The sequence below is a fragment of the Melospiza georgiana genome, unplaced genomic scaffold, assembly GCF_028018845.1.
Source record: "Melospiza georgiana isolate bMelGeo1 unplaced genomic scaffold, bMelGeo1.pri scaffold_29, whole genome shotgun sequence".
NCBI lineage: Eukaryota > Metazoa > Chordata > Aves > Passeriformes > Passerellidae > Melospiza > Melospiza georgiana.
This window is the reverse complement of record NW_026652215.1, coordinates 4,382,539-4,409,624: the sequence shown is the minus strand read 5'-3', so window position 1 is coordinate 4,409,624 and position 27,086 is coordinate 4,382,539. Positions and strand designations below refer to the sequence as shown.

At 49.5% G+C, this 27,086-nt stretch overlaps 1 protein-coding gene across 1 annotated transcript; it reads right to left on the bottom strand.

Moving 5' to 3' along the window:
* Positions 1-6,587: 6,587 nt before the first annotated feature.
* On the bottom strand, positions 6,588-22,006 carry LOC131096385 (serine/threonine-protein kinase PAK 3-like). The gene is made up of 10 exons (XM_058044725.1): positions 21,998-22,006; positions 20,738-20,869; positions 17,775-17,909; positions 17,162-17,497; positions 13,184-13,296; positions 12,411-12,528; positions 11,467-11,566; positions 10,826-11,022; positions 8,008-8,145; positions 6,588-6,674 (listed from the first exon to the last, which is right to left on the bottom strand). The coding sequence occupies exons 1-10, from the start codon at positions 22,004-22,006 to the stop codon at positions 6,588-6,590; spliced, it is 1,365 nt and encodes a 454-aa protein (XP_057900708.1).
* Positions 22,007-27,086: the final 5,080 nt, after the last annotated feature.

Sequence of the window (27,086 nt, the reverse complement as noted above, 5' to 3'; positions counted from 1 at the left end):
GAGGTAAGCAGTCCCCTCTCCTTCCAGATGGCCCCATGTGCATGTACAACTCCAAATGCATACCTCGAGTCTTTGTAGATGTTTATTCTCCTCCCTTTTGCCCTTTTCAAGGCATGGGTCAGGGCACTTATCTCAGCCTTCTGCGCGGAGGTACCTGTTGGTAAGGGTCCAGACTCGATTACCTCTCTGTAGGTGGTCACTGCATACCCAGCATGTTGCTTCCCATTGGCGACATAGCTGCTCCTGTCAGTGAACCAGGTCTCTGCATCATCCAGAGGGGTATCCTTTAAGTCTGGGCGGCTGGAGTAGGTAGCTTCAATGGTCTCCAGGCAATCATGGTGTACTGCTTCTCCTTGATTTCCACTGAGAAAGGAAGCTGGGTTGACGATATTAGTCACCACGATCTCTACATCATCTTGCTCTACCATGATGGCCTGGTATTTCAGAAACCTCTGTGGTGAAAGCCAGTGGCCACCCTTTACTTCCAGTGCTGCGGACACTGTGTGGGACACTTGCACAGTCAATTTTTGTCCCAGAGTAAACTTGCATGCCTCTTGAATGTTCAGCACAACTGCTGCTACAGCTCTGAGGCAACCTGGCCATCCTTTGGCTGTTGCATCTAGTTGCTTAGAGAGGTAAGCAACTGCCCTCCGGTATGGACCCAAGTCCTGAGCCAGTATTCCCAGGGCAATTCCCTGTTTCTCATGGGAAAACAGGAAGAATGGTTTACTCACATCTGGAAGTCCCAGAGCTGGAGCTGACATGAGAGCATCCTTCAGCTGGTGAAAGGCCCGTGTTGCTTCTTTTGTCCACTGGAGATCATGCTTCCATCGGCAATCAGGGCATAGAGGGGTCTGACAAGCAGTCCATAGTTATAAACCCACAGCCGGCACCATCCTGCCATGCCTAAGAAGGTTCGGAGCTCTTTTATGGTCTGGGGTTTTGGGGTTTGGCATATGCCTTCCTTGCGAGCCTGCCCTAAAGTCCGTTGCCCAGCACTCACCTCGTACCCCAGGTAGATTACTTTCTGTTTCACTACCTGTGCCTTTTTCTTCGATACTCTGTATTCTTGGAGTCCTAGGAAATTCAAAATGCTTACCGTCCAGGCCACACATGCTTCCCTCGTCCGAGTGGCCACTAGAAGGTCGTCCACATACTGCAAAAGCCTCCCTCCTTCCTGTGGAGCTTCCCAGGACTCCAGATCCTTTGCAAGTTGCTCCCTGAACAAAGTAGGGGAATTTTTCCAGCCTTGGGGTAGTCTGGTCCATGTGAGCTGGGTTTTGCGCCCACTTTTAGGGCTTTCCCATTCGAATGCAAAGATTTTTTGGCTGGCTTCATGGATGGGGAGGCAAAAGAAGGCATCCTTTAAATCTAAAACAGTAAACCAGGTTAGCTCAGGTGTTAGGCAAGTTAATAAAGTGTATGGATTTGCTACCACTGGATACAGATCTTCTGTTATTTTATTGACAGCCCTCAAATCCTGTACTATCCGGTATGACCCATCAGATTTCCGAACAGGTAAGATGGGAGTATTGAAATCAGATTGGCATTCTTTCAGTAATCCTAACCGCAGAAAATTTTCGATTATTGGGCTGATTCCTTCCCTATCCTCTTTCTTTAGGAGGTACTGCTTGATTCTCACTGGTTGCGCCCCCTCCTTGAGTTTGATTACTATGGGGGAGGCATTTTTTGCCCTCCCTGGCACATCAGAGGCCCACACCCCAGGAAATACCTGACCTAGTATTTCTTCATCACTTTCTTCCTTAATGCCAATAGCTGTCAGAGTTAAACTTAATACCTCTATGTACTTTTGATCATTCACCTCCAGAGTAATTTCCCCATTTTTGAATGTAATGGTTGCTTGTAATTATTCCAATAAATCTCTCCCTAAAAGTGCTTAATTCACCAAATTAGGCATGTACAAGAATTTATGAATACTCTATTGTTTTCTCAATTTATACTTCAAAGGTTTACAAAAATATGCCCTTTCAGACTGGCTAGTTGCTCTTTGCACTACAACATAATCATTTTCTACTGGTACTAAAGCTTTATTTAAGACTGAATATGTAGCTCTTGTGTCAACTAAAAATCCTACTCTTTTCTTCTCTTAGCTTCATTGTTATGGATCTGCTGGGGTAGAATCCCCCGGTCCTCTTCAGTTGTTTTGTATGTGTGCAGCTATCTGTTGGTCACTCCTTCTTCGTTCTGGGCATTGGCTTTTCTAGTGACTAATTCTTTTGCAGATTGCACACTGGTTCTTGCTTAGCTGAGGTGGTCTTTGTCTTGGCGGTCTCGGGTTGTATTTCTTCTGCTTTTCTTCCTGTACTACTGCCACTAACTTTTTCATTCTTTGTTTTTATCTTTCTTCTTGGTTACTAAATACTCTCTAGGCTTCTTCTAACAAGGCTTCAAGATTCTTCTCATCTGGTCTCTGAATTTTCTGAAGTTTATGCCTGATCTCTCTAGCAGACTGCTTTAAAAATGAATTAACTAGTTGATTTGTCCCTATCTCAGACTCCAGATCTAATGATGTATGACGACGCATAGTATTCCTTAAACGCTCTAGAAATTCAGATGGAGTCTCAGAACGCTTCTGCTTAAGAGAATATAAGGCAGACCAGTTTATGGTTTTTGGAATAGCTCTTTCTACTCCTGTTGCTATCTACTCTTGATACTCTGCTAATTTCTTTACCTCTGCCGACACATTAGGATCTCGTTCTGGGTCTTGGAGGGGGAAATGTTCTTTCACATCTAGCTGTGTGGCTTTACAGTAATCTTCTGCCAAATTCTCTGCTGTCTTTAGGATCAGCTGTTTCTCTGTTTCAGTGAAAGCATCTAGTAGTAGCTGGATGTCAGCCCAGTCTGGATTGTGTTGTTTGATAACATATCATAGGCATTTGGCAGTGAGTATCAGGTCAACACAATAATTCTTCGCAATCTTTTCTCATGTTTCTAAATCAAGGGTGGTAAATGGCACTTTAATCATTAATTTGGCCCCTTCTGGTCCCACTGCCTGTTGCAGAGGGGCCTGTAGCATTACTTGCTTCTTAGTTCTAGATGCAACTGGACTCCCACGGATGGGGTGGGTTCTAGTAGATGTGCATTCTCTACTTGAGTCCTCCTCCTTTTTGGGGAAGTACTCTTCCTCTTCATCTTCAGTTTCAGCTTCAACTTCTCTAACCTCCCCCCCTCGGGGAGGAGGTGGAGGAGCTTTCACCCACTCAAATGAGTCTCGTTCTTGCTCCTCAGAACGATAGACCTTATCTGATCTCATACACCGTTGTCCTATACTGCATGCTGAACAACAGCGTTTGATTTGCATTCTCTTTGCCTTGTTATCTTTTTCAAGGGCTAAGACCAGTAGGTCTGAGGGTGATTTAATCTCACAGTCTTTTTGCTACTCTTGGTGATTTCCTAAAACAAAAAACTTATCAGCATACGAGACCTCATCTAATTAACTTTCTCGTCTTAAAAACAACATTAACTGCAGTAAAGTATTATAGTCTAGGGTTCCAGTGGGTGGCCACTTTGCTCTGTCTTCTAACTTGTATAAGGGTTATTAGTGTGTGCAATACTGGATTAGATTTTTTTTATTCTCAGAGCTCCCCCGGCTAGTGACTTCCTTCCAGTGGGCCAAGATGCACCCTAAGGGGTTGGCCTGTGGAACTTCTTTGCTCTGGTTAGTTCTCATTATTTCCTTCTTGCCCTATCTCGCTTCCACCCAAACCTCTTTTCAGAGGACTTCACAGTAGCTTCTCAATCTTCCTCCCACACACTCCAAGTGGCAGGTATCAGATGCGATTTCCCACACACAAGTTTTAAAATCTTAGACTCTGAATCAGCTTGATCAGAAACTTCTAATCTACACTTGGGCACGTGCTCTGTCGCTTGTTAGAACAGCAATACCAGTGTTTCTCACAAACTATACACTGTAATAATACTTGCGCAGCGTGCCAGCCCCTTGATGTACCAAAGGCTACCCGAAATTTTTTGCAAAGGCAAGCTATTCTGTTTATTACAGGGAGCTCTAAATCTTTTACGGCAAGTTGTTCTCAGTCTAGACTTACAAGAGTGTTAGCTGAAGTCTGGTAGAGTTTTTTTAAATGAATTTGTTCGTCTCCCCTATCTATCCAATAATCTACCTGATTCACAAACTCTCAGGGGTCGAGTCTAAACCACTGAGGCAGAGGAACCCCTTGGGTTCGTCTAGCCACGGTGAAAGTATGCACAACTTACACTACAATTTACTACTTTTACTCAATAAACGTCTTCACCTACGCTTTTCTACAGTTTACTCTGTTTTCTCTGTCGGGCGCTCCCCGCCCCCAAAGCCTGCCTTGGCCGGTGTTTACTCAGCTTCTTCAGCGGCGGGTAGGACTTCCCCCCCCTGTGAAGTAGAGCACTATGGATCTACTCTCTTTTATACAACATACACTTTATACACTTGCACAATTACAAATACAGCGTGCCGATCACTCAATGCAACATACAGCAACACAGTGTCCGGACACCACTCACACACACAAACAAAGAAAACACACGCGGGTTCAGCTCTGCCCTATCAGAACAATGAACCTTAATACACGCATACATGGGTTTACCCAGCTCACCCCCAGAGCTGCTGGCGGTTCCGCTCTATCAGAACGATGAACCCCGTCTCTAATACAGCTGCTCTATCAGCTGAACCCAGACGTCTCTGGGTGGTTTACTCCTTTGCTCTCCTTCCTCTCCCCCAGGGGCCCCTCAGTACATACCGTATCTTCCTCCGCAGGCCAGCAGGTCCTTGTCTGTCCCAGCAGGAGGCAAGTCGAGAGGAGCAGAGCCTCCTTCAGGAAAATCTTGGGGCATGCCTAGGAGTCCGTCGGTCCCCCCCCGCCCCTGCGAGGACAGAGATGGAGACAGAAAGTGTCTCCTTCTCCTGGCTGGCTCACCAAGAATGTTTTGCGGAGAAAAGAAGAAACCTCACAACTTTGTAAAAGTTGTAAAGCCCGGTATGCTTTTATTATGACGCGCGCTGGACGCAAGCCCCCATAAAGGCAAGCGTACCTCTGAAGACCTCGGGTCTTCTTTTATCTCCCTTCTAAATGCATATGCATGCAGTTTCAAAATAAGTTCATACATATTCATTCTGCGTGACATTTAGCACCAGTTCTTCTTTATCAAAAAAATTTCTAAGTCTAAAACAGATTAACTTTGTAGTCATTTCTGTTTTTCTTTCTCTATCTCTTTATTGTCTCTAAAATGCAGCTTTTCTTTCAACTTTAGCCCCACAGACCCCTCATCTCTTCCAAACACTTCACCTAATTCAAAATAAATTCCTACTCCGTCTCAATCTCACACCTTTGCTCTGGCTCAGTGCAGAACTGCAGGGTTGCAGGCACTTCCTCCCAGAGCTGCGTGAGGTGCTGGCTCCTGCACATGGGCCCCGCCAAGCTGTCCCTGCCTCACGCTGGCCTCGCTTCCCCTGGCACAAGTGCCAGGCCTGAAGGAGCTGCCCTGTGCTCCAGCCTGCCGAGCAGCCCGGCTCCCTGCCCCGGTGCCCAGAGTGCTGCACACACTGCTGGCCTTTGCCAGGAGTTGCAGGGCAGCCAGCAGAAGAGGAGGAATCCTCAGCCAGCCCAGCGGCCCGCAGCTGCCCTTGGCCTTTCTCTGCTCCTGGGCACACTCCAGACGGCCATGGCCTCCAGGCCGGGCTGTGCCCAGCACGGCTGCGCTTCCCCTCGGCAGCAGCCAGCTGCCACCTGGACTCTGAGGGTGGAGGATTCGCCCGCTCCCAGCAAGAGGCACCCAGGGCCCGGCTGCTGCCTCTTGCAGCTCCAAGGGCCTCCTTCCAGCCTGCCTCTGCCGGGGCTCAGGCTGCTCCGGCCTCTGCCGGGGCTCTGCTGGGGCTCCAGCCCGGGCAAGGCCGGGCCCACTCTCACCTCAGAGGCGCTGACAGCTCTGCACCACAGGAGACCTTCCCGAGCACCCTCTCTGATCTTTCTGCTTTCTCACTTGAGCAAGGCTTTCCTCCAGCCAAAGAGATTATTGCATTTAGGGATCCAAATCCAAGTGGCAGGAGCCCAAATGCTCTCCAGTCACAGCTGAAGGCCTGCATCTGCACAGGGTGTTTGGGCTGCCTCATTCTTCTTTTAGTTTTGCTTTCAAATGCCATTGCCCTTTCTGCCTCAAATAGAAGTACCAAAGCTGGCCAAAAACAGACCAGTGGGCCATATTCCAAAGGCAGTGTGGTCTGGAGAGGATGAATGAAGAACATCCTTCCCCACTTTCACACCATGCCAAAGACACTGTGTCACTTTCCACCTTTAAGAAACAACAGACAATTCAGAAGGAATTTTTGAGCTTATTCGCAGAGTGAGAAGGAAGGGAATCTTCAAGGTGAGGTGTGGTTTCAGAAACTTTATTCATTTCCAGTCCTACTCTGCAGTCCTATTAGACAATCCTACTCTAACCCTAACCCTAAACCTATCCCGAATCCTAATCCTAATCCTAATCCTAATCCTAATCCTAATCCTAATCCTAATCCTAGTCCTAACCTACAATCCTACTATCAACTGGTTGAGGAATAAATGGTCCTGATGTGATTGTCACGTTCTTGTCTCCCTCCTCTTCTTCCCTGAAACAATCAGCGGCACCAGGCTGGACGCAGGCTCAGCAAATGTTACAAATGGATGCTGCCCAAAGGGAAAAAAAAACAAATCAACAAAAAACAATGGACCATGACTTTCCAAGCTCAGTGCTTCACAGGATTCCTCTGGCTCCTAGAAGGATACAGGAAGAGGACCAATGGGACCATCTACACCTCCAACTTTATGTGCAGGACTTTGCCATCACAGGCAAACCTGGCCCAGAATCCCACTCATCCATTTATCCAGGTGTCTTCATCTTGCTGAGATTTTTGCCCTGCCAGTACTCTAGAAATGGTGCTTTCTTTGTCCTTGGAGTTTCTACTTTTCAGGAAACTCCAAAGCCTCACACTGGTCCCTCTCTTTGAAAGACAGGCACTGTGCTGATTTCCACAGGGAGACAGAGCAGTGTCTACCGTTCCATGCCCTGCCCCTCGTGTGCTGGATGGCTCCTTCCTTCCCAGCAGGGCCAGCCCAGTGGCACTGGGCCCTGCAGTTCCCTCTCTGCCACACAACCTGGCAGTAACCCTGGCACAGTTCCCGTCTGCTTGAGCGTGCCAGGCAGCAGATGGGGCTGGGACAAGTCCCTCCCAGCTGTCCCTGTTTGCATGGCAGAAACCTCTGAGGGTGGGCTGGGGGGCACAAACCAGGGCCCCTCAGAGGCTCACAGTGAGCCCCCCACAGCCCCTCCTGCCCACAGCCAAACCTAGGCTGGGACTGGCTTCCTTGGGTTTCTCCACCACCATTTCATGTCTCTGAACCCTGCATTGCTCTACTTCAATTCTTTTGCCATTAGATAAAACTGAACACCCCACCAAATTACAAAAGAGGGTGACAGAAACAGCCAGAGGACCTCTCCGACTCAGGAAATGCAGAGGGAGCTGGAGTTATTCAGTTTTGTGAAGAACAGGCCCCAGGGAGACTTTATTGCCACTTTCCAAGACTTCAGAGTGGCTTTGAAGAAAGTGGGCAACATCTTTTTTAACAGGGCCAGATACAATAGGATGGGGGTGAATATTTTTAAACACAAATATGATCTAATCAGAACTTGTTTACTCCGAGCATGGTGTGACCCTGGCACAGCTTGCCCCAAGAGCTTGTAGGAGCCCCATCCCTGCAACCATTCCAGCTCCGGTGGCAAAGGGCTCTGAGCAACCTGATCTCTTTAAAGATGCCCCTGCTCATTGCAGGACACTGGCACCAGAGGACCTTTACAGGACCCTGCCAGCCCAGCCCAGTCTAGGATTCCTCACCATTTTCATTTGAAGAGCACCAAGAGTGGAGGTGAGGAGGAAGGGGGCTCATCTGCTGCCTTGGGCTTGAGTGGAGGAGGAGCCCATCCCTCAGAGCCTGTTTCACCTGCAGCCCCTTCACATTTTACCTGCAGGAGCTCTTTGGCAGACCAGCGCCCCGCCTCGTCTCTCTGCAGGCAGCAGCTCAGGAAGTCACGCAGGCAGGATGAAAATAGGTTGGGCTGCTTCAGCTTTTGTCTTCCTCCTGTGGCTATCAGGAGTTGGGGCTGGGGAAAAAGGAGACACCAGGCTCCACCTGCTTCTTTCCCATCTGTCACTGCTTTCCCAGATCCCATTGATTAAGCTCCACTCTGCAGTGGCAGTTTCTGCCCTGGCAGAGACCCAGAGATGACTTTTCTTTACCAACCTAAACCCCAAACCCCGATGCAGCCACAGCCTCTCCAACATCCCACAGATCTTGCCTTGGCAGCTGATTTCATTGACTGACCTAGTTAGTGGGAACTACATCAGCACAATCACATTTCCTTCCCTGAGGATTCATACCAACTTGAGAGGCTTTTTGGAAGAAGGACTTTGCTATACTAACTCTACTCTATCCAAGGGTTAATATACGAAAAGTATTTCTGCAGTGCTTCTTGGTCCCTTAAGCACAGCTGCCATAAAACAAAATGAATCAAGCTTTTTGCTTTGTTCTTGAAAACAATGGGAATTGGAAGGAAAGAAAGGAAATGCACCAGGTATTCCTCAGGTAAGGAAACAAACATTGGGAATCTCATCTTCAACACAGACACATTAAGATGCATGCACAAATGTACTGGCATGAAAACACCTGCTTGGACATACAGGAGCCACCTGCAGCTCTGTCTCTCAGCAGTCTGAAAATTTCTGCTTTCCTTACATGGAAAAGAAAAACCTTTCATGGTCAAATCAGAAGGAGAGGTTCCATCCCTACGGTCATCCTCTGCTCAGTTGGCTACTCAAGTCAATGCATGAATGGTAGGCCCATCCCAGAAAGTGCCAGGAAACAAATGGGAGGTTTTGGCAGGCTCTCCACATCACCAGGCTCTGGCTTGGTGACAGGCAGAATGTGGCTTGGGCTAGGAGAGAAACATGGTCACTGAGTGTTTCAGCATCACTGCACAAGAAGCAGAAGAGACTCTGTGGCCTTTACACCCTCATGGCCAGGTTTCAGGCATGTTTCCCAGTGAGAAGAAACTGCACAGGGGGTTAAGTTCCTCCCTAAAAACCAGTGCCTTAGCAACTTTCCTGTGTTTGGGCTTCTTTTCTTCATTTCTGGAAATGTAACACCAGTTCTGAGAGGCTTGCCTTGTGGTTTGAGGGGCATCTTCACAGACAGACAAGTGGGAACAACTTGAAACCCAAAGCAAATGTTGCCTGAGAAGAGCTGGGGAGTGTTTGCCTGTGGTGAGGCTTGAGCTGTCTGGCAATCCCCTTCCATGATGTGCAGAAACATCCAGCTGCTCCCCAGAACTCAGTCCCTCTGGGCACACAGGCCTCTGGAAACACCTGACAATTCCAGCCTTTCTCCTGCTCAAGAGCATCTAACCTAAGCTGAGCTCCAGTTTCTTCTGTAAGGCCAAGGATGCTCACTTCCATGCAGCTGACAGTGTCCATGGAGCTCAGCAGGTCTTTCTGATACTCCTCAGGCCAAGGAATTACAGTGTAGATTGGCAAGACATCGACTGATCATTATCCAGTGTGGTTCATGTGGAACCAAGCTCTAACACGCTGACAAGTCAGAGGGAGAGAGCTCATTCGGCTTTTGCAAGATGGTATTTAGAAACATAAGACACCGACTTGGAACTATTCAAACCTCAACTTGCAGACTCCATCTCAAATAGACAAAAATAACAATGGCAAGAGGCCTTGGAGTCTCCATAAAAATGCCCACCACTGTCATGATAACTCTGTGCTCATGGCGCTGAAATAGATGGTGACCAAAGAGACTTTGCTATTATCCTCTTTAACCCAAAGCAGAATTTCAAAGCCAGAAATGGCAATGCCCTCCCCTTGTGTACAAATAATTGATGCGGCTTTCTGTCCTTTTCCCACATCACCAGAGGTGACAAAGAGGGTTTTATCCTGACTCTCAGCTGAGCTCAGCCACTGGCCATGGTGGGGAGCTGGAGCTCTCCCTGTCATTAGAACTGTGCAGGCCAGGGATGGCCCTGCTCCTGTGGTAAAGAAACACAGCACCGGTGTCAACTGCCCACGCTGGATCCCTGCCCAGGCACCTGCCTGCGAGCTCATCAACTTGTTAAAGTACCAAGAAACAGCCAAGGGTTTGGCAAACAATTCTAACTGCAGTCAGAGAAAAACACATCCTAAAATTATCCAGGCCACCCACACACATGACTGAACAATGTACAGATGACTTGAAAGCCTGAAAGTTTCAACGACCACAGGATTTGGAAAAGATGCTACAGAATGGAAGAGAAGAGCTGCGTTTAAAAAATGAAAAAGCAAGCAGAACTGCTTGGGCATTGCTTTGGTAGTAAGTTTTTTTCTCTTTTCCTTTTTTGTTTACTTTTCTTTTTCTTTTTTTCCTATGTTTTCTATGAAATTTAAACTGGAAAGGTCTAACCTCTATTTCTCGAATATTTATCACATGTCTACCCTGTCCACTGAAAAATTCTTGTCCTTCAGAAACAGAGTTCCAACATTGTTCAAAAAACAAGTGGGAAATGTCAGGCATGGCTGGAGGCCAAAATGGCAGGTTTCTGACCTGGTTAGGTTTCTGAACTGCCACTTCCCTTTCTGATACAACCAAAGCTACAGCAGATGCTGATGTGTTGCAGGGGCATTTTTAGAAGGGGACCTTGGTGGAAGTGGTGCCAGCAGATGGCAATGGGATTTTGTCCAATGGCACACAGAACATGGGACAGGTGAGAAAGACAGTGGGATCGGTGAGTATTTGCACCTTACCAAGACAGGAGTTGCATTCCAGGAAGGAACTTCTCGTTCCACCATTTCGATGCCCATGATTCCCAAAGACCATATGTCCACTTTGGGGCCACATGGTTGACCTGTCACCACTTCAGGTGCCAGCCACCCAGCAGCACCAGCCACGGAGCTCCGTCTGCCCTGCTCAGGGCTGAGCTGAGCAAAGAGGCCAAAGTCAGCTGTGGAGAAAACAACAAACCATGAAAGCCAGCTCCAGTTAGGAAACCAAGCAAAAGAATTCCCCACTCTCAGTCTAACAATGTGCTGTTGGATCTCCTGGAGGACTGTTCATGCTGGATTTCCTTGGGGCTTTAGCCAAGGGAGTATGGAATTGGCCACTTCCAAAAAACCCAGGTTTCTTAACGCTGCTCACAGCAGTGGACTTCATTCCCCTGAAGCTTTAGATTGTAGCTCCCTCTGTCTGGAAGGGACACACACAGAGCAAGGCCACTCTTGACTGCTTGTGGTTCCTTATACCTCTGTGCATGTTGCAACTGTGCCCTCAGCTCGCAGCAGGGGTCCCTGCACTGCCACCAGCACCATTTCTGGGGAGCTGGCAGTCACACGAAGCAGCCCCACACCCACATCCCTGGAACGCTGCACCTGACCAAGAATATACTGACCCAGCTTGACAGAGCCGTCAGTTCTGAGAAGGATGTTGCTGCTCTTCACATCTTGGTGGATGACGTGGTTTGAATGAAGAAAATCCAGTCCTTGCAGGCACTGAGAGAGAAAACAGAAAGAGGAGGGCAAAAATGAGTGATGTGATTTCATCACAAAAGAAAGGAAACAAAGAATCGAAAAGATTCCCTCTCCAGGGGAATGGGGAGTAATGGCAGAACAGTAATGGCCACTGAGAGGAAGAGCTTGCTGCTCCAACACTTGCAGAGCAGGACCTTTCTGAGGAAAGGCATGTCAGCTTTTGAAAGAGCAACAGCACCTGCTGGTGTAGGCTGTCCCCTGCAAACCAGCCAGGGTGACTCCTGCTGCAGTGGACGTGCTTTTTCCATGCAGAGGACAAAGGAGGGGTTTGGAAAGGAAAAGTCCCTCCCTTGGTGTTTAGTGGATCACTTTTGGGTGGGAGGCTGCATGGAAAAGATTTTCTTGCTGGCCTCAGCACAGGCTTGGAAGTATCACACCAGTCACTTTGTGGAAGCAAAGAGCATTTTTGGCTGCACTTCTATTCTTTTCAGCTGAGGACTATGAGAAATGAGTCTTTTTTCTTTGCTGGTCATTTCAAATCCTGCCACCAGCACCTTTGCTTTTACAGGCAAGGAATGCAGTGAAGACAGACTCCAGGCAAACATTTAGAGAGGCAAGGTGGAGAACAGCAAATAAAAATACAAGAGACAGACTGAGAATACTACAGCAGGAGATAAGAGTACTGGCACTGAGTACAGGGAGTGAAGGGGCAATGGCAGGCCTTTCACTTGAGATGCTTTTACTTGCCCATAGAATAGCAGCAACACAGAAACAAAGCTTGGCACAGGAAATCACTCCAGCTCTGAGCCCCAGTTTCCCAGACAATCCTGCCCAAGCCCCTGGAAACACAGATGGGATTGCTGACCTCCCGACTGATGGCTGCCATCTCATCTTCCGACAGGTAGACCTGGCTGATGACATTGCTCAGAGTGCCTCCATCCATGTACTCCATAACCAGGGACAGTTCCTCACCCACAAGGTAGCTGAAAGAAGGAAACAAGGGCATGGAGATGAATGTACATGGCTAGGTTGCTGTTTGGAAAAGAAGGGTTGATTCTTCTTTTCAGGTCCCTTTGAGACAAAGACAAAAAAAAGGAATAGACATTCCCTCTTGGCTGTGCATTGTTTGCCATCTGTGCAGTCTCAAGGAGAAAGGCACAGCTGCAAAAAAGGAGATGTCTTAGATGGGCAGTAAGCAAAATGTGCAGTTTAGTAACTGCCCAGATAAAAAACGTGTCAGGCATGGTGTTTCTGGAAAAAAGCACCTAATCTTCCTGGCATGCATGGCAATGTAAACCAGTGGCAACAATCCAAGGGAAATCCTTGTTAGTTTACCTGGACAGAAGAAGACACTTGAAAAAAATCAAGCTCTAAAACAAAGTGGTGGCTGTGAATATAGAGATCATTGATTTAGTAAGACACGACTCATCCGGGTTTTTGAACAATTTTCAAATACCATGTGCCAGCGAAGACTCATGCAGACAAAATGCAATCTCTTCCCACCCACTGGAGATGAAAAGAGCAATAATAATTAGCCAATAATTACAGCTCTATTTTCTGCCAGTGACCAAAGTGGGATTTTAACTTGCATGTTTGCAATATGTGAACAAACATTCATGGGAAAAAAGCACAACTCACCTGTCTAAACAGTTGACCAGGTTGGGATTTCTATTCACCTTCATGACCATGAGTTCATTTACTTTTAGTTCCTCCTTCCTCAGTCCTTGAAGCTGTATTTTTTTTATGGCCACCTAAAATGACATTGAAAATCAGTAACTTGAGAGGTTGGTGGCACGAGACCACAAGGCACATGGAGCGAGTGATTTTGCAATGACACAGCTGAGCTGTGCCAAACTGCCTTGTGATTAGGCACTGCAGTAATTAGGAACTGACATTCCAACAGCCCATTTCTCTGCTCCCTTGGGAGCCAGTTACAGGACACATGGGGCCACTGACATTTTGCCTTGACCACTTGGTAACAGCAGTGTCTCAGTTATCACCCACAAACCTCTGACCACACTCTCTGCTGCTTGGTTTGGGATTCAGAAGAAGTAATCCATGCCTTAATACTCTGTGGATACATCCTGGGCTATGGGCAGGGCTTAGGGCTTTCAGGGACGCCTTGCAGATCTCTCCCTATGTGCAGTTCCCAAGTGCAGAACTGCAGGTGGCTAAGGATCTGCCAGTAACTTTGAGATGGATTTGCTGGCAGCCAGAAATGAGAATCCAGGACTCTGAAGCTGTAGCCCCAAAGAGCAGTGAGGTGCTCGAAGGCACCACCTTTGTTTTAGCAATGGAGAGCGAGTGAGCGCGTCCTTCTCTGAAAGGAACTGCTGCCCTCTGTGCCTTCCTTCTGGCAGCTGAGGAGGACAAAGTCCCAAATGTGTTCTGTGAGCTGGCACCAGTCTGTGCTTCTTGTGCCTTTTCAGCACAGCTCTGCCCAAAGCTCCAGCCACAGCTCACACCAGAGGGGAAAGCCCTCGAGTGCAGCAGAGTCTGCAGGGGCTGTTGATATTTACCTCTCCTCCTGTGGCAGTGTCGAGTGCTCTATAAACGTCTCCAAAACTCCTAGAAAAAAAACAGAAGCAGAGAAAGGAGAAGCCATTTAGACCTTGCAGTGAAAGCCAGCCCACACAGGACATCTCTACTGTAAATGCCTGCAGGACACTGGAAGCATGAAGATGTCTTTGACAATGCCTTCTGAGCACACCTAGAAATTCTGATCAGCACTGACAATCTAAGCCCAGTGCCTGAACAGATTTGCAGTTTGTCTGACTTCACACTTGATACCTATTCCACCAGCAAAACACCTGATGCATAGTTTTGTACCATTAACATTGCTTGGACTCACCCACTGCCAATATTTTCCAGTTCAATGTATTTTAGAATAGGACTTTCCATCTTCACCATTCTCCCTGAGGGAAACAAAATGCAAGATGTTCACTTTAAAGCAGAGATCCCACCTTCTAGGAGATACAAAAGGCAGCCCCACTGTCTGGAGCTCTGAGCCTCCCTTAGTGGACAGCTGGCTAACAACAACAGGAACAGCAACTGGAACACCAAGAAAAGAACAGCAGGCCCACAGCACAAGTGGCTGTCACAGAGACTGATTTCCAGCATCCTTTGAAGGGAGAAACCTCTTGACAGCAGGCACACAGGGAAGCACAGGGAGATACATTCACAGGAGACTGAGACCAGAAGAGAATACCTACCTAGGCAAGTAAGTTTGTCATCTAGAAACATTAAGGAGAGCTGGAACTAACAGTGCCTTTATTTTCTTAGGAATAAACACTGTGAGATTTAGAAAAGGTTTCCTACTTGCTAAGATTAAATGCACCTGGACATTTAGAATCAATTCCTCTGAACAGATGTCAAGTCCAGAACAGGAGGAATATTGCCCTGGGATGGGAAATTGTTCCCATCTTTTCCACCTTGCAGCAGTTTGCCAGAAGAATGCCTCTGTGTTTGTAAACCAGAGCAGCTCATGCTAGAACCAATCCCCACGGGGCTTCCAGCATCAGGACCCTCACCCTTTATGAGCAGGCTGAGCTCAAAGACGCCCTTGCCCGTGCCCCGCGTGAAGAACCGCGCCGCTTCTCTTCACCCTGACAGCGCGGCTCAGTCGCTCCCATTGCACTCGCCCTCTCGGCACCGCACACGTCCCCATCTTCCCAACCCGGCACGGCGGGCACGGGCACAGAGGACAGCAGTGCTCCTCAGGCGTCCCTGTGACACAGAGAGCTGCCCAGAGGAGATGCTGACCCTCTTGTGAGTCCAGGCCATGCAAGGCAGAAGCCGGCCCAGAGCAGGGGCTGCTGCCTCAGGCAGCTCTGTGCTGCAGCAGCCGGGCAGCAGCGGGACCCTCCCAGCTAAGGAAGGCTCCAGCCTCTGCAGTCCCACCAGCCCTCAGGGGCAGGGCAGCGACCACAACAAGGCTGGCAAAGCCCAAGCATGAGCACTGACAGGCACTGATGGGAAGAAGCCAGAGTGAGCCTGAGCCCCAGACAAGCTGTTGCCCTCATTCAGGACACAACAGGATGGGCTTTGAGATCAGCTACGCCGAGGCGCAGATCAGTGCCCTTTTTGTCCCAACAGGTGATGGTAGACACAGAATCCACTGGGCTCTCTTCTCAACCCTACCAGATCTTATCTGAGAGCACAGCACTGGCAGCTGTTAAGGGCAAGAAGCAGATTCATTGGGTTGTGCTGCAGAATCACAAAGATTTTCCTAGAGACTGATCTCAGCAGGGCTTCTGCCAGTGGCTGGGACTCAAGCAGTCACAGCCTTCTGCTGATCCAGGAACAATCCCTGCTTCTGCCTTTGGGAGAGAGAAGGGAAGCCCAGGCAAACTCCAGCCAGTCTAAGCTGCCCTCAGAGGCAGTAGGAACACCCAGAGCTCTCTCTTGCTGCCTCGGAGCACTGCCAGCACTTCTGTGACACTAAACTGAGCAGAACCCTTTGGTACAGCTGTGCTGACACATGCACACAACTCACTGTCCCTCAGATAAGAAAGATACCAGACGTACTCTGCTGCTCCAGGGAGTCACCCGCCATCTCCTGTTGCTGAGCAGCAGCTGGGTCAGCACGGGAGGTGAACCAAGGGCTCAGGCTCCACTTCTTCAGCTGGGGAGCAAAGGCTCCTTGGGACGGCACTGCTGCTTCTGCAGCAGCTTCAGTGTCAGAGTCGGTGTAGATCTGAGACAAGAAATGAGTTGATGTCAGGAAGGTGTGGCAGAGATTGCCCTGAAATGCAAGAGTGATTGCCATTTGAAATGCAAGCCCTTAGGAAGCTGCTGTCAGTCACATGCAGAGCTCCTCAACTGGATTGCTTTGGATGTCCACTTGTGAAACCAAATGGTCAAAACCAAAGGCTGCTTTTACTCGAGTTCATAGCCAGTTTCTTGTTCTAAAGGATGACTGCAGCAATGACCGCTCCAGTTCCTCCCAAAGACTCCTTTCCCCCTCCTAGGTCTGCAGATACATTTGCAGCTCCTCATTCTAATGTTCTACCTCCTGCCATGAAATTCTCTTTTTCTGCACCTTCCTCGGGACGTGCTTATCCTGCAGCATCTCTGGATGGTTCAGTTCCTGGGCCTCATGCCAGCCTCGGGGCTCTTGGTTGCCCGTCATTTGCTGGAACTCTCTGCAGGCTGCCAGGTAGGATGGCGACACTTCCACCTCAAGTCAAACAGAACAAAGCAGTCAGAGACTACAGCTTGTGCCTGTCAGCCAGGAGTCATCGACTGGGAAGAAAGGAAAGAAAAGGACAGGAACATTCACAAGGGATACAGACAGCTTGTAGCTCGTATTCCAAATCTATGTGAGTTACCATGTTCACCTGCAAAAACACCTCAAGGAAAAGGGTGACCTGGAAGAAGCCAGCAGGAGTTCATTCGCATGACTGCTGGCTAAATGGCCAGAGGAGTAATGCCACTGTCTAGAGCATCAGCTGAGATCCAGCAGAGCAGGAAGTGTCCTTGAGAGCAGCTCTGACAGAGGCCTCATCAGGATGGCACTCAGAGGCATCACCCACCCCTGCTGCTCTGCACTGGGAAGGCAAGGAGGGCAGAAACCACCCCTTGGGTGACTGCAGTGCCTATTGCTATTTCCCTCACTTGCTTTTCTAGAGCCTTTTGCTCCTGAAGGAGGCAATTAATTTTCTCTTGGATGATTTTAATTTTTTCGTCTAGCCTCTTCTTCCTTGCCTTGGTCCTAGCCTCAGTTTCCTGCAGCTGTGCCTGCATCTGTTTGTCAATTTTCTGTAAACAACAACGGAAAGGACTCTCTCTCATGAGTGGAGTGGCTGCCATTCCTTCATTCACCTGTTTTTGTTGATTACTCCTGTGCATAGGGAGATTCTTCTCCTCTTGGATGTCTTCATTCCTCCTCTTCACTGCCATGATGGCACTCTGAGCTCCAGGCAGCTCTGCTTGTGGCTCTGCCTTGATGTTCTGTTCACACAAAAGCAGAGCAAGTGACTGAGAGCTGCCATCAAGCTCAGCTTTTCCCTCTTTTAGCCTCAAAATCACATTTATTCAGCCCCTTGTTTCTGCTTCCCTACCCAGCTCTGTTTCCACTGTAACCCTCCTGTGCTGGTGCTGATCTCTGCAGATTCCAAGGCTCTGTCCTTCCAGTGCCTGTGGGACTCCTGGCCTCCTCAGTCCCAAGAGCTCTGGTTTATGCCCCTCTTCCTGCCCTTCCCTCTGTGCCCTGGCCAGTCAGGCTCACCTGGCCATTCTCCTGTGGCTCTTCCACCTGCTGCCTGAGCTGCTCTTCCTGCTCTCGGGCAGGGAACAGCTCTCCCTGAGTCTGGCATGGCATCTCAGATGAGGCAGTGTGCTCCTGCTCTTTCTCTAGAAGCACCTGCACAGAAAGCAAGAGAAGATGGGTTTCAACTTCCCATACGCCCTTTGTGGGCCGAGACTCACAGACTGCTGGGCTCACACGTTCCCAAAGCACTGTGCTGCTGCTCTCCTGGGTCGTTCTCTGCCCGAGGGGAGGCACAGATTCCAAAGTGACCCTGGCCCCACAATCAGGGGCCACTGGGACTGAAGCTCCAGCAGCCTCTCAGGCAGCTGACAGGGAAGGGGTGGCATTTCTCAAGGGTCTGGTGAGAGCCTCCCTCTGCTTCTGCCATGGCCTGTTTGTCTCTCCTGAAGGGATGCCTTTAGGTGAGCTTTGCATCTTCCACTGCTTTGGAGCAGAGTCAGGAAGATTTAAAAAGATAGATAGATGGACAGACAGATCTCACTTTTATAATCTCTCTTTACTGTACTGTGGTATTTACATTCTTTGAATGGAGAGAGATATAATTCTCTCTCCTAGGTTTTTTTTAAGGGAAGGTAGTGAGAAACTTAGAGAAGAAGAGAAAACAATTCTAATCTCTACTGGCTGTTCTTGTTTTTTAGTATATGAAGAATGTGTTATAGTGATTGTTTTCTGAAAGTGATTTGTTAGTTGGATTTTAGTGATAGTTGTTTAGATTGATTAGCTAATTAGATAAAAGACTGCCTGGAGACAGTCACGAGTTTTTCTTCAGTAGCTTTTTAGTGAAGTATCTCTTTAGTATAGTTTTAATATAGTACTAGTTTAATATAACATATCTTAAGAAAGCATTTCTTTAACCTTCTAAATCATGGAGCAAAAGCACATTATTCCCCACGTGGGAGTCACCATGAATCAATCCTGTCCTTTCTGTCGCTACACACATCAGCACTCGGTAGCAGTGCCCCAATCAGCAGCCATCCTGAATTTGCTCTCCTGTTTCTTCAGTAACCCACACTCTTGGGGAATCTGGAGCGTGTGGGTCCTTATGGAATGCAATCAGACCCAGAGCATTGCACTGGGAACGGCTCTCTTTGTGCATCTGTGCTCGGGCAAGTTCTTCGCTTGGACTCGCCCACACTGATGGGGCTGAAGTGGCTGGAATCAGAAATGCAGCCCAGCCCCTCCAGCTCCTCTAATCTCTGAGCACCAGCTGGAATGCAAGGGCATTGATTTCCTACTCAGTTCCCAAACACAACACACACTGATTGCCTGGGCAACCAAAAAGACACGGGAGCCGTTAACTTGAAAATGATGGGCAAGCCCTACTGGCTGGTCTGGCACCAGAACAGCTCGTTCTGCACCAACATCCCTGCCCCAAACTATGTGTTCTTGTGCAAAAATACTGCATTATCCAGAACTGCCTCCTTGAACACTAAAATTCTAGCAGAATTTCTGCCAGTGCTATAAAAGGGCAGGAAAGATTGAGAAAAAAGCTCCCTTGCTCCCTGGAGAAGGAGAAATTGCACAAGGCTTCTCCTTCTAGCAAACAAACAAATCAACAAAATATGAAAGTGTTACCTACTCCAGTGTCTAAAGCACTTGGATGAAGTGAAGGGATGTTTGGCAGGGAAACAGCCCTTGTGCTGAGCATTGGCTCTATGGATCTAAGGCAGGGATCTATGGAAGTCTGCCTGAAGGTCCCTCATGGGCCCCCATTGTCCAAGCTAAAGCTCCCTCAGCCCCTCCTCCCTGGCCTTGTGCTGCGCCCCTTGCCCAGCTCCCCTGTCCCTCTGTGCCCACGCTGCAGCCCCTGCATGACTTTCTGCTTCCCAGGGCCCACAGCTGCACACAGCACTCCAGCTGTGGCCGCAGCGCTGCCCAGCACAGGGCCACGCTCCCTGCCCTGCTCCTGCTGCCCCACTGCTGCTGACACAGCCACCGTGCCCTTGGCCTTCTTGGCCCCCTGGCCCCACGCTGCCTCATCTTCAGCTGCTCACGGCCGCCAGCCCTGCGTCCTTTGGGCCCACGCAGCTCCCCAGCCACAAAGGTGCCCATTGCACTTCAGATACAGCAGGCATCATTGCAAGGTGTACACCCTGGTTTTAGCTTTACAGGACAGCAGTCAAGGACTTGCAGCTTTGCTCCCACTCTAGGCTCCAATGCAGTTTTCAAATGTGGTTTTCAAAGGAGACTACACAATAGAAGGTATCGACAGACACATGCAGTGTCTGGTTTTTGCCTCAGAAGAAGGGTTCAGAACTACTCCCTTTGTTTCTTTTGCCACGCCTGACAAGAATGGTCCCCCACAGCTTCATGGACAACACAGTCATCTCCTTGCAGTTTATCAAAGACCAAGAAACAGGCAGACTCAAAACACCTATCTGCTCTGCTACTGGCTGCTCTGCCTGAAGAGGCAAAAGAGCAACCTGGCAACAAAGGCACCAAAATCCCTGACTTCAAGCAGCAACTCCACATCCCCAGTGTGTCTCTGAAATACTCCCAAGTAAACACACCCAAGAAGTTTGTGGAGACAAAGCACCAGAAAGAACTTGTGTGGTCAGATCAACTTTTTTTTTGTGCCTGCAGCTACTTGGCCAGTCTGTGCAGGGGGACAGGTCTCTCCATGCCACAGTGTCCCCTGTGTATCCAACAAGGCTGAGCACAGTGTCTTTGACATGCTCCCTGCTCTGGGAACAGGGAGCCTTTGTGCTTCAGGCTGGCCCCTATCAAAATGCCAGGAAGCTGGTGCCTAAACATGACAGACCAAAGCCCATTGTCCAGCTGTCACAGGCTGGGGCAATCACTGGGTCCTGGCAGGACTCCAGCACTCAGCATCCTCAGCCAGCAACAGCAAGTGCTGGCTGGTCAGAAACTTGCAGCTCTGCCCTGCACTAAAGACAGCAGCACACACAGCTGGCACTTACTGGCTCAGAATGTTCAGGCTGTGGTGTGAGCACAGCTGGAGGCTGGCGCTCATCCACCTCATTTGCCTCCTCTTCGGCCTCCTCTCCATGAGCAGAGGGAGCCAGGGGAGAGACTGCTGTTGGTTCTGTGATCTGTGGACAGGCAGCAGTGTGAGGGACAGAAAGTTACCTATAATTTATAACCTTATTTCTATTCAGCACTTTATGCTATTCAGCTCTATTTCTACAACCAGCGCTGCTAAGGACAAATCAGAAACTTTGGTAACAATGGGATTCTAAGTCACTGCAACTTAATTTAAATGGGCTAATTCAACAGAATTGCTAATAGTTCTGAATTAGACATTTCGCCCTGGCTACTATCAAGAAGCAACATTCTCTCTGCAAAATGAGCTTTTCATTCCTTGAAAGTTCTGAAATGGAAAATTTCAGAACTTTCAGAGACCGCCTAGGAGCGCTGGGGGAGTGAGCAGGGCTGGATGGAGCCACAGAAAGCAGGGATGGTGGGAGGAGCTGAGCTGAGCTATTGGAATACCCAGAGCTGGGATATTGGGATGGCCAGGGCTGGGATATTGGCACAGACAGAGCTGGGATATTGGGATAGCCAGAGCTGGGATATTGATAAACCAGGCTGGGATATAAGGATAGCCAGGGCTGGAATATTGGGATAGCCAGTGCTGGAAGATTGGGATAGCCAGAACTGGGATATTGAGATAGCCAGACCCAGGACGTTGGGATAGGCAGAGCTGGAATATCGCGATAGCCAGAACTGGGATATCAGGATAGCCAGAGCTGGGATGACCACAGCTGAGATATTGGGATAGCCAGGGCTGCCATATTGGTACAGCCTGAGCCGGGATATTGGGATAGCCAGAGTTGGGATATTGGGATAGCCAGGGCTGGGGTATTGGGATAGTCAGAGCCGGGATGTTGGGATAGTCAGAACTGGGATATTGGGATAGCTGAGCTGGGATATTGGGATAGCTGAGCTGGGATATTGGGATAGCCAGGGCTGGAACATTGGGATAGCCAGGGCTGATGGCTCTGGCTGATGGCCAGAGATGGCACATTGGGACAGCCAGAGCCGGGATATTGAGATAGCCAGACCCAGGATGTTGTGATAAACAGAGCTGGGATATTGGGATAGCCAGAACTGGAACATTGGGATAGCCAGGGCTGGGATATTGGGATAGCCTGAGTCAGGATATTGGGATGGCCAGAGCTGGGATATTGGGATATCCAGCCCTGGCTCAAGGACAGGACCTGGCCCATGGCCGACAATGCCCTGGAGACGGGGCCGGTACAACCAGAGTGGGGGGAGTGGGGGGAGCCAGGGCTGGGCTGGGAGCTGTGAGAATGGAGGGCTCTGAGGGGCTGGGATGGGATCTCTGGGGATGGGGGGGGATCTGTGGGGCTGGGATGAGAATCCAAGGGGCTCCCTGAGGCTGGGACACAACTCCATGGATACGTGCTATCCTTGTTCCCAGGTCTCCACATGCTGCAAGTGGTTTCCAGCTGTGACCTCCTGTCCAGTGGAGCGTCCATGGATCTCACCAGTATGGCTACAAGGGCTGGGATTTCATCTCCTTCCAGCTGCGATCCAGGAGCTTTGCAGTGTCTGATGGTGCCATCTGAATCAGCCAGAGGTGCTGGGAATCCAAAGGGATCATGGTGGAGCAGACGAAGCATTACCTGGGACACACCCGGGTGGAAATACATCAGATGGGGTTGGGTGGCTCTGGAGCACACAGGTGAGTGTGGGAGGGGAAGGGCAATTCCTATGGGAATGGGGGATTCAGGAATGGGGTACTTGGGAATGCAGGAATTACCATGGAATTTCTATGGCCAGATCTCACTCTCATTCCAGTCAGGTTAGAATTCCATGAATGGATCCCACTCTAACCCACTGCCATGGGAATTCCATGGGGAAATGATTTGAATGGATGACCAATGCAATGCCAGCAGTGCAATGAGAAGTAATCCCTGCTGGGATTCCATGGGACATCAATCCCAATCCTTTGCCCAGGCCGGCTCTGCTGTGCCCGTGGCAGCACCAGGGGAGTGCCCTGTCCCTGCTCTGAGCCCAGCACGAGCCTTTCCTTGGCTGTTCTGTCCCTGCCTGGGGCAGGAGGGCACTGCCGGAGCAGCTCTGGTGGCCGTGGGCACCCGGCCGGGCTGCAGCCACTGCAGGGGCTCCTGGGGAATATTCCAGAGCAAAGCTAAAAGTAAACAGTTCCTGGAGGGGATTCTGCCCCTGGGACTGTGCTGGGAGCCCAAAGACACCAGCCTGAAGTGCTGGAGCTCAGTGTCCCTCGGCCAGGCCATGTTCTGCAGCTGTGCCCTGTTCCTCGGCTGTCCCCTGTCCCTGAGCTGTGCCCTGTCCCATGGCTTTCCCCTGTCCCTCAGCTGTCCCTGTCCCCTGTCCCTCAGCAGTCCCCTTTCCCTTGGCTCTATTGGCCAGGGGTGGCAGCAGGACCCGGGGCAGCCCTGGGGGAGAACAACCCTGAGCCCCAGCAGGGCCAGTTCCCCCAGTTCCCCCCAGGTCACTCCCAGCATGGGCCCTGTGTCTCCCAGTCACCCCCAGGATGCTCCCAGTCACTTCCAGTTACACTCAATATGATCCCAGTATCATCACGGTCACTCCCAGTATGATCCCAGCATGATCCCAGCATGGTCCCAGGTGTTCCCATTCACCCCTAGTATAGTTCCAGGCACTCCCAGTATAGTTCCAGTCCCTCCCAGTATGATTCCAGTATGAACCCAGTCACTCTCAGTATGGTGCCATTTGCCTCCAGTATGGTCCCAGTCATCCTAAGTTACCCAGTATAATTTCAGTCACTCCCAGATACCCCCAGTATTCTTCCACTAACTTCCTCTATGGGTCCTCTGTGATCCCAGTCACTTCTGGTCTCTTCCAGTATATCCCAGTTGCCCCCAGTGTGTTTCCATTCACTCCCAGTCGCTCCCAGTAGCTTCCAGCATGATTCCGGTTGCTCATAACCACTCCCAGTAACTTCCAGCATGATTCCAGTCACTTCCTGTATATCCCAGTTGCCCCAGCATGATCCCAGTTGCCCACAGCCTTCACCTAGTCACTTCCAGTATCATCCCAGAATGACCACAGTCACCGTCAGTGTGGTGCCATTTCCTCCCAGTCTGATCCCAGTTACTCCCAGCATGGTCCTAGCTACTCCCAGTCTGATCCCAGTTGCTCTCAGTGGCCCTAGCATTGACCCAGTCACTGCGAGTATGATCCCAGTATTAGTCCACTCTGATCCCAGTCTCCCCCAGCATGGTCCCAGTCAATCCCAGTTGCCCCCAGTGTAGACTCAGTCACTGCCAGTTGCTCCAGGTACCCATTGAGATTGGGTTCCACCTCAAAATTCCCTTAATCCAAAGACGACACCAAGACAAATTCTGCCGTTCCTGACAAGTCTGGCTGACCTTGGCCTAGTGAGGCTCTCATCTGCCTTCCAAACACTGGGGCTCTGTGCTATGGAAAAGAGCAGTCTTTCTCATCCAGGTGCCCATGGCCAAATTTGGGTTCCACCTCCAACATTCCCTGTTGTGACATACTGGAGGAGATTGTTGGCTCAAAACATTTCATGTGTGGGGGAGGAAGGGGCGGGTCCAGCTCTGCCCTGCCCTGGAACCCCAGCCCTGCCCTGCCCTGGAGCCCCAATTCCCCCAGAGCCTCTATCCCAGCCCAGCAGTGGCTGCCAGTCCCTGGCGCAGCACAGGCAATGCTCCACAGCCACCTCTGCAGCCCCAGCCCAGCTCCTGAGGGACCAAATGAGCCCAAGTGCCCCCTGGGGGAAGGGCCCAGGAAGACCAAGGGGTATTCAAAGCTGACCCCAAGGCAAGCACACATCTTGACCCTGCCTCCTCTTAGAATTTCCTTCTGAACAATGCTGGAATACAGGAGTTGGTAGCTGTGTGGGCACTTCTCCGTATCTTATTTGTCTTTCTCTCTTTCTAATTCCCTCTTCTTGCAAATTTTGAGTTACCTAAAACTGAACAGGCTGAGAGGTTGTGAAGTTGAATAGGCCAAATTCATGCTTTGAGAGGTGTTTTGTTTTTTTGGTTGGTTTTTTTTTTTTTTTTTTTTTTTTGATTAAGTGTCCTATTAAACCTTTTGCCAAAGTTTCTCTCATTTTCTAAATTTCCCAGTAAAGTTCCTGTTTTGTTGTTTTTGAGCTCCTGAGCATCTCTTGTTGGTATTTCTCCAGGGAGTCCAGCTCAGAGTACACAAACAATTTTAATTCCTTTTAAATGTCTCCTTGCAAGAATTGTTTGGGGGTTGGGGGTCAGGGCTTGTCCATCCTGCTTGGCACAGCCCAGGCAGGGCTTTCCCAGCCCCATTCCACACTCCATTTCCCAGCTGGAGCCGCTGCTGCCTCTGAGTTGTGCTGCCCCAGCCCCAGGGACGCTCTCCTTGTCTGCCCATTCCCCCACGGTCTCTGGGCAGGGATGGCCTCAGTGGGGGCTGCTGACATCCTCAGCACCTTGGAGGCTGCTGCTGAATTTTCGTGCTGCAGAGGCTTGTTCAGCCTTCAGCTCTTCAGTGCAGGAATTCAGTGTCCCAGGGCTCAGTAACATTCAGAACACCTTAACAAGCCAAGACTCTGGGAATAATTTGATTTCAGTTTTCAAATATTTTTTGGTTTATTAGACAGATTTTAGAAGTGCATTTAACTGAATATGTTCTATTTTAAAAGACAGGGAGAAAAACTTATTTTAGGTCTTGTTTAGGTTTTTTTCCCTCTGTTAATAGCAATCTCCAGTTGACACTGAATCCAAGTACCTCCTCATGCAGTTTGAATAGATATGAAAATCAAGACCCTTCATGGCTGACAATCAATCAGACTCTGTCCATACCCCCACCCCACCATTCCCCCATCCAAGCCCTGGCACTCACAGCAGCCTTGTGCAAATCTGAGCTCCCTCCAACCCAGGCTGCACCTGCAGCTTTCAGCTCCTTGGCTCCAACTCCCACCTGCTTTCCTTGGAAAAGGAGCTGCCCGAGACACAGAGGGATGTTCATTTCTTGTCAGCCAACAAAGCTAAGGGAAGGCACAGCTCCATCAAATTCAAAAGTCATTCCTCTGCTGGATATTAAGGCCACTTTCCACAGCAGACATCTCAGAGCAATGGAAAACACCTGTGTCCAGCACAGATCCCAAGGTTCCCCCAAACCCCCCCTGCCCCAATTCTGCCCAGATTTGCACTTTGCACACACGAGTCACACACTGAAGTCAGGAGCTCCCTCCATGGCCAGAGGAGGAAAAGAGAGAAAGTGGATGAAGAGCTCTCCTGTGCAGAGCCAAGGTCCAAGTGCAGCACTTGCAGTGGAAACCCCAAATCATCAGGTTTGTGTCCTTTGGGGTCAGGGACTGGTGACACTCAGAGGCACAGAAAGGTTTCTTGCCAACAAACACAAGTTGAACATGTGAACAGTTTAATAACCATCACCGCTCTTCCCTCAGCTCTCTGGGATGTCCCAGCAGCATCTGACATGTCCACAATCCCAAAGGGATTTCTGTACAGAACAGTTATATACAAAGATAAAAGAAAAGGTAATTCTCTGATGGATATAAAGGCAATTAAGATGTAGACTAATGTGGTATTTATTTGAACTTCAGAAAGATGGCGACTCCCTGAAGCTCAAAGCATGAAGCCAGTCAATTGAGAGGCACTGGAATGACCAGAGAGCATCAGGAGGAGGAAATCTGGGAGGAATGGGAAGGGCATTGATGCAGCTGGTCTAGTGAAGAGATGTCTTTAGACATGGCCATTTTAACATGAGAGATTTAATTATTCCAGGAGAGCTGGAAACACCTGAGGGAAGAGGGTCATGAAATATTACACTGAATAATGGTGACACGAGTAGAGGGGAAGATCAGCATTTCTTGTGCTGCTAGTACTTCAGGCCCTACAGCAACACCAGGGCCACCAGGGCAGCGGGGCAGGGCCACGGCAGCAGCACTGGCAACACCAAGTGCTGCTGCTGCTGGGCACAGCTGCTGTGCCAGCACTGATCTGCCCCCAGCTCTGCACACAGACACTGCTGCCGCAGCTCCAGAGAAGGTAACAAAAGGGCATCTCTGCAGAAAACTTTGCTGGGAGATCCTTTTGTTCCTTTAAAACCACCAAGTGGGTACCTTGTCATTGACACCATCTGTGGCTACAGGGAAGGTAGAGAGAAACAAAAAAAAAAATGGCACAAACATTGACCTTTCTATTTGGACAATATGGAAAAAATATAACAAAGAAAAAACTCTCACAACCAAACCCATAAGAAGTATCAAAGATGACTCTTATTCCAAATGATTTGCAGAAATTGGCCAGTAGT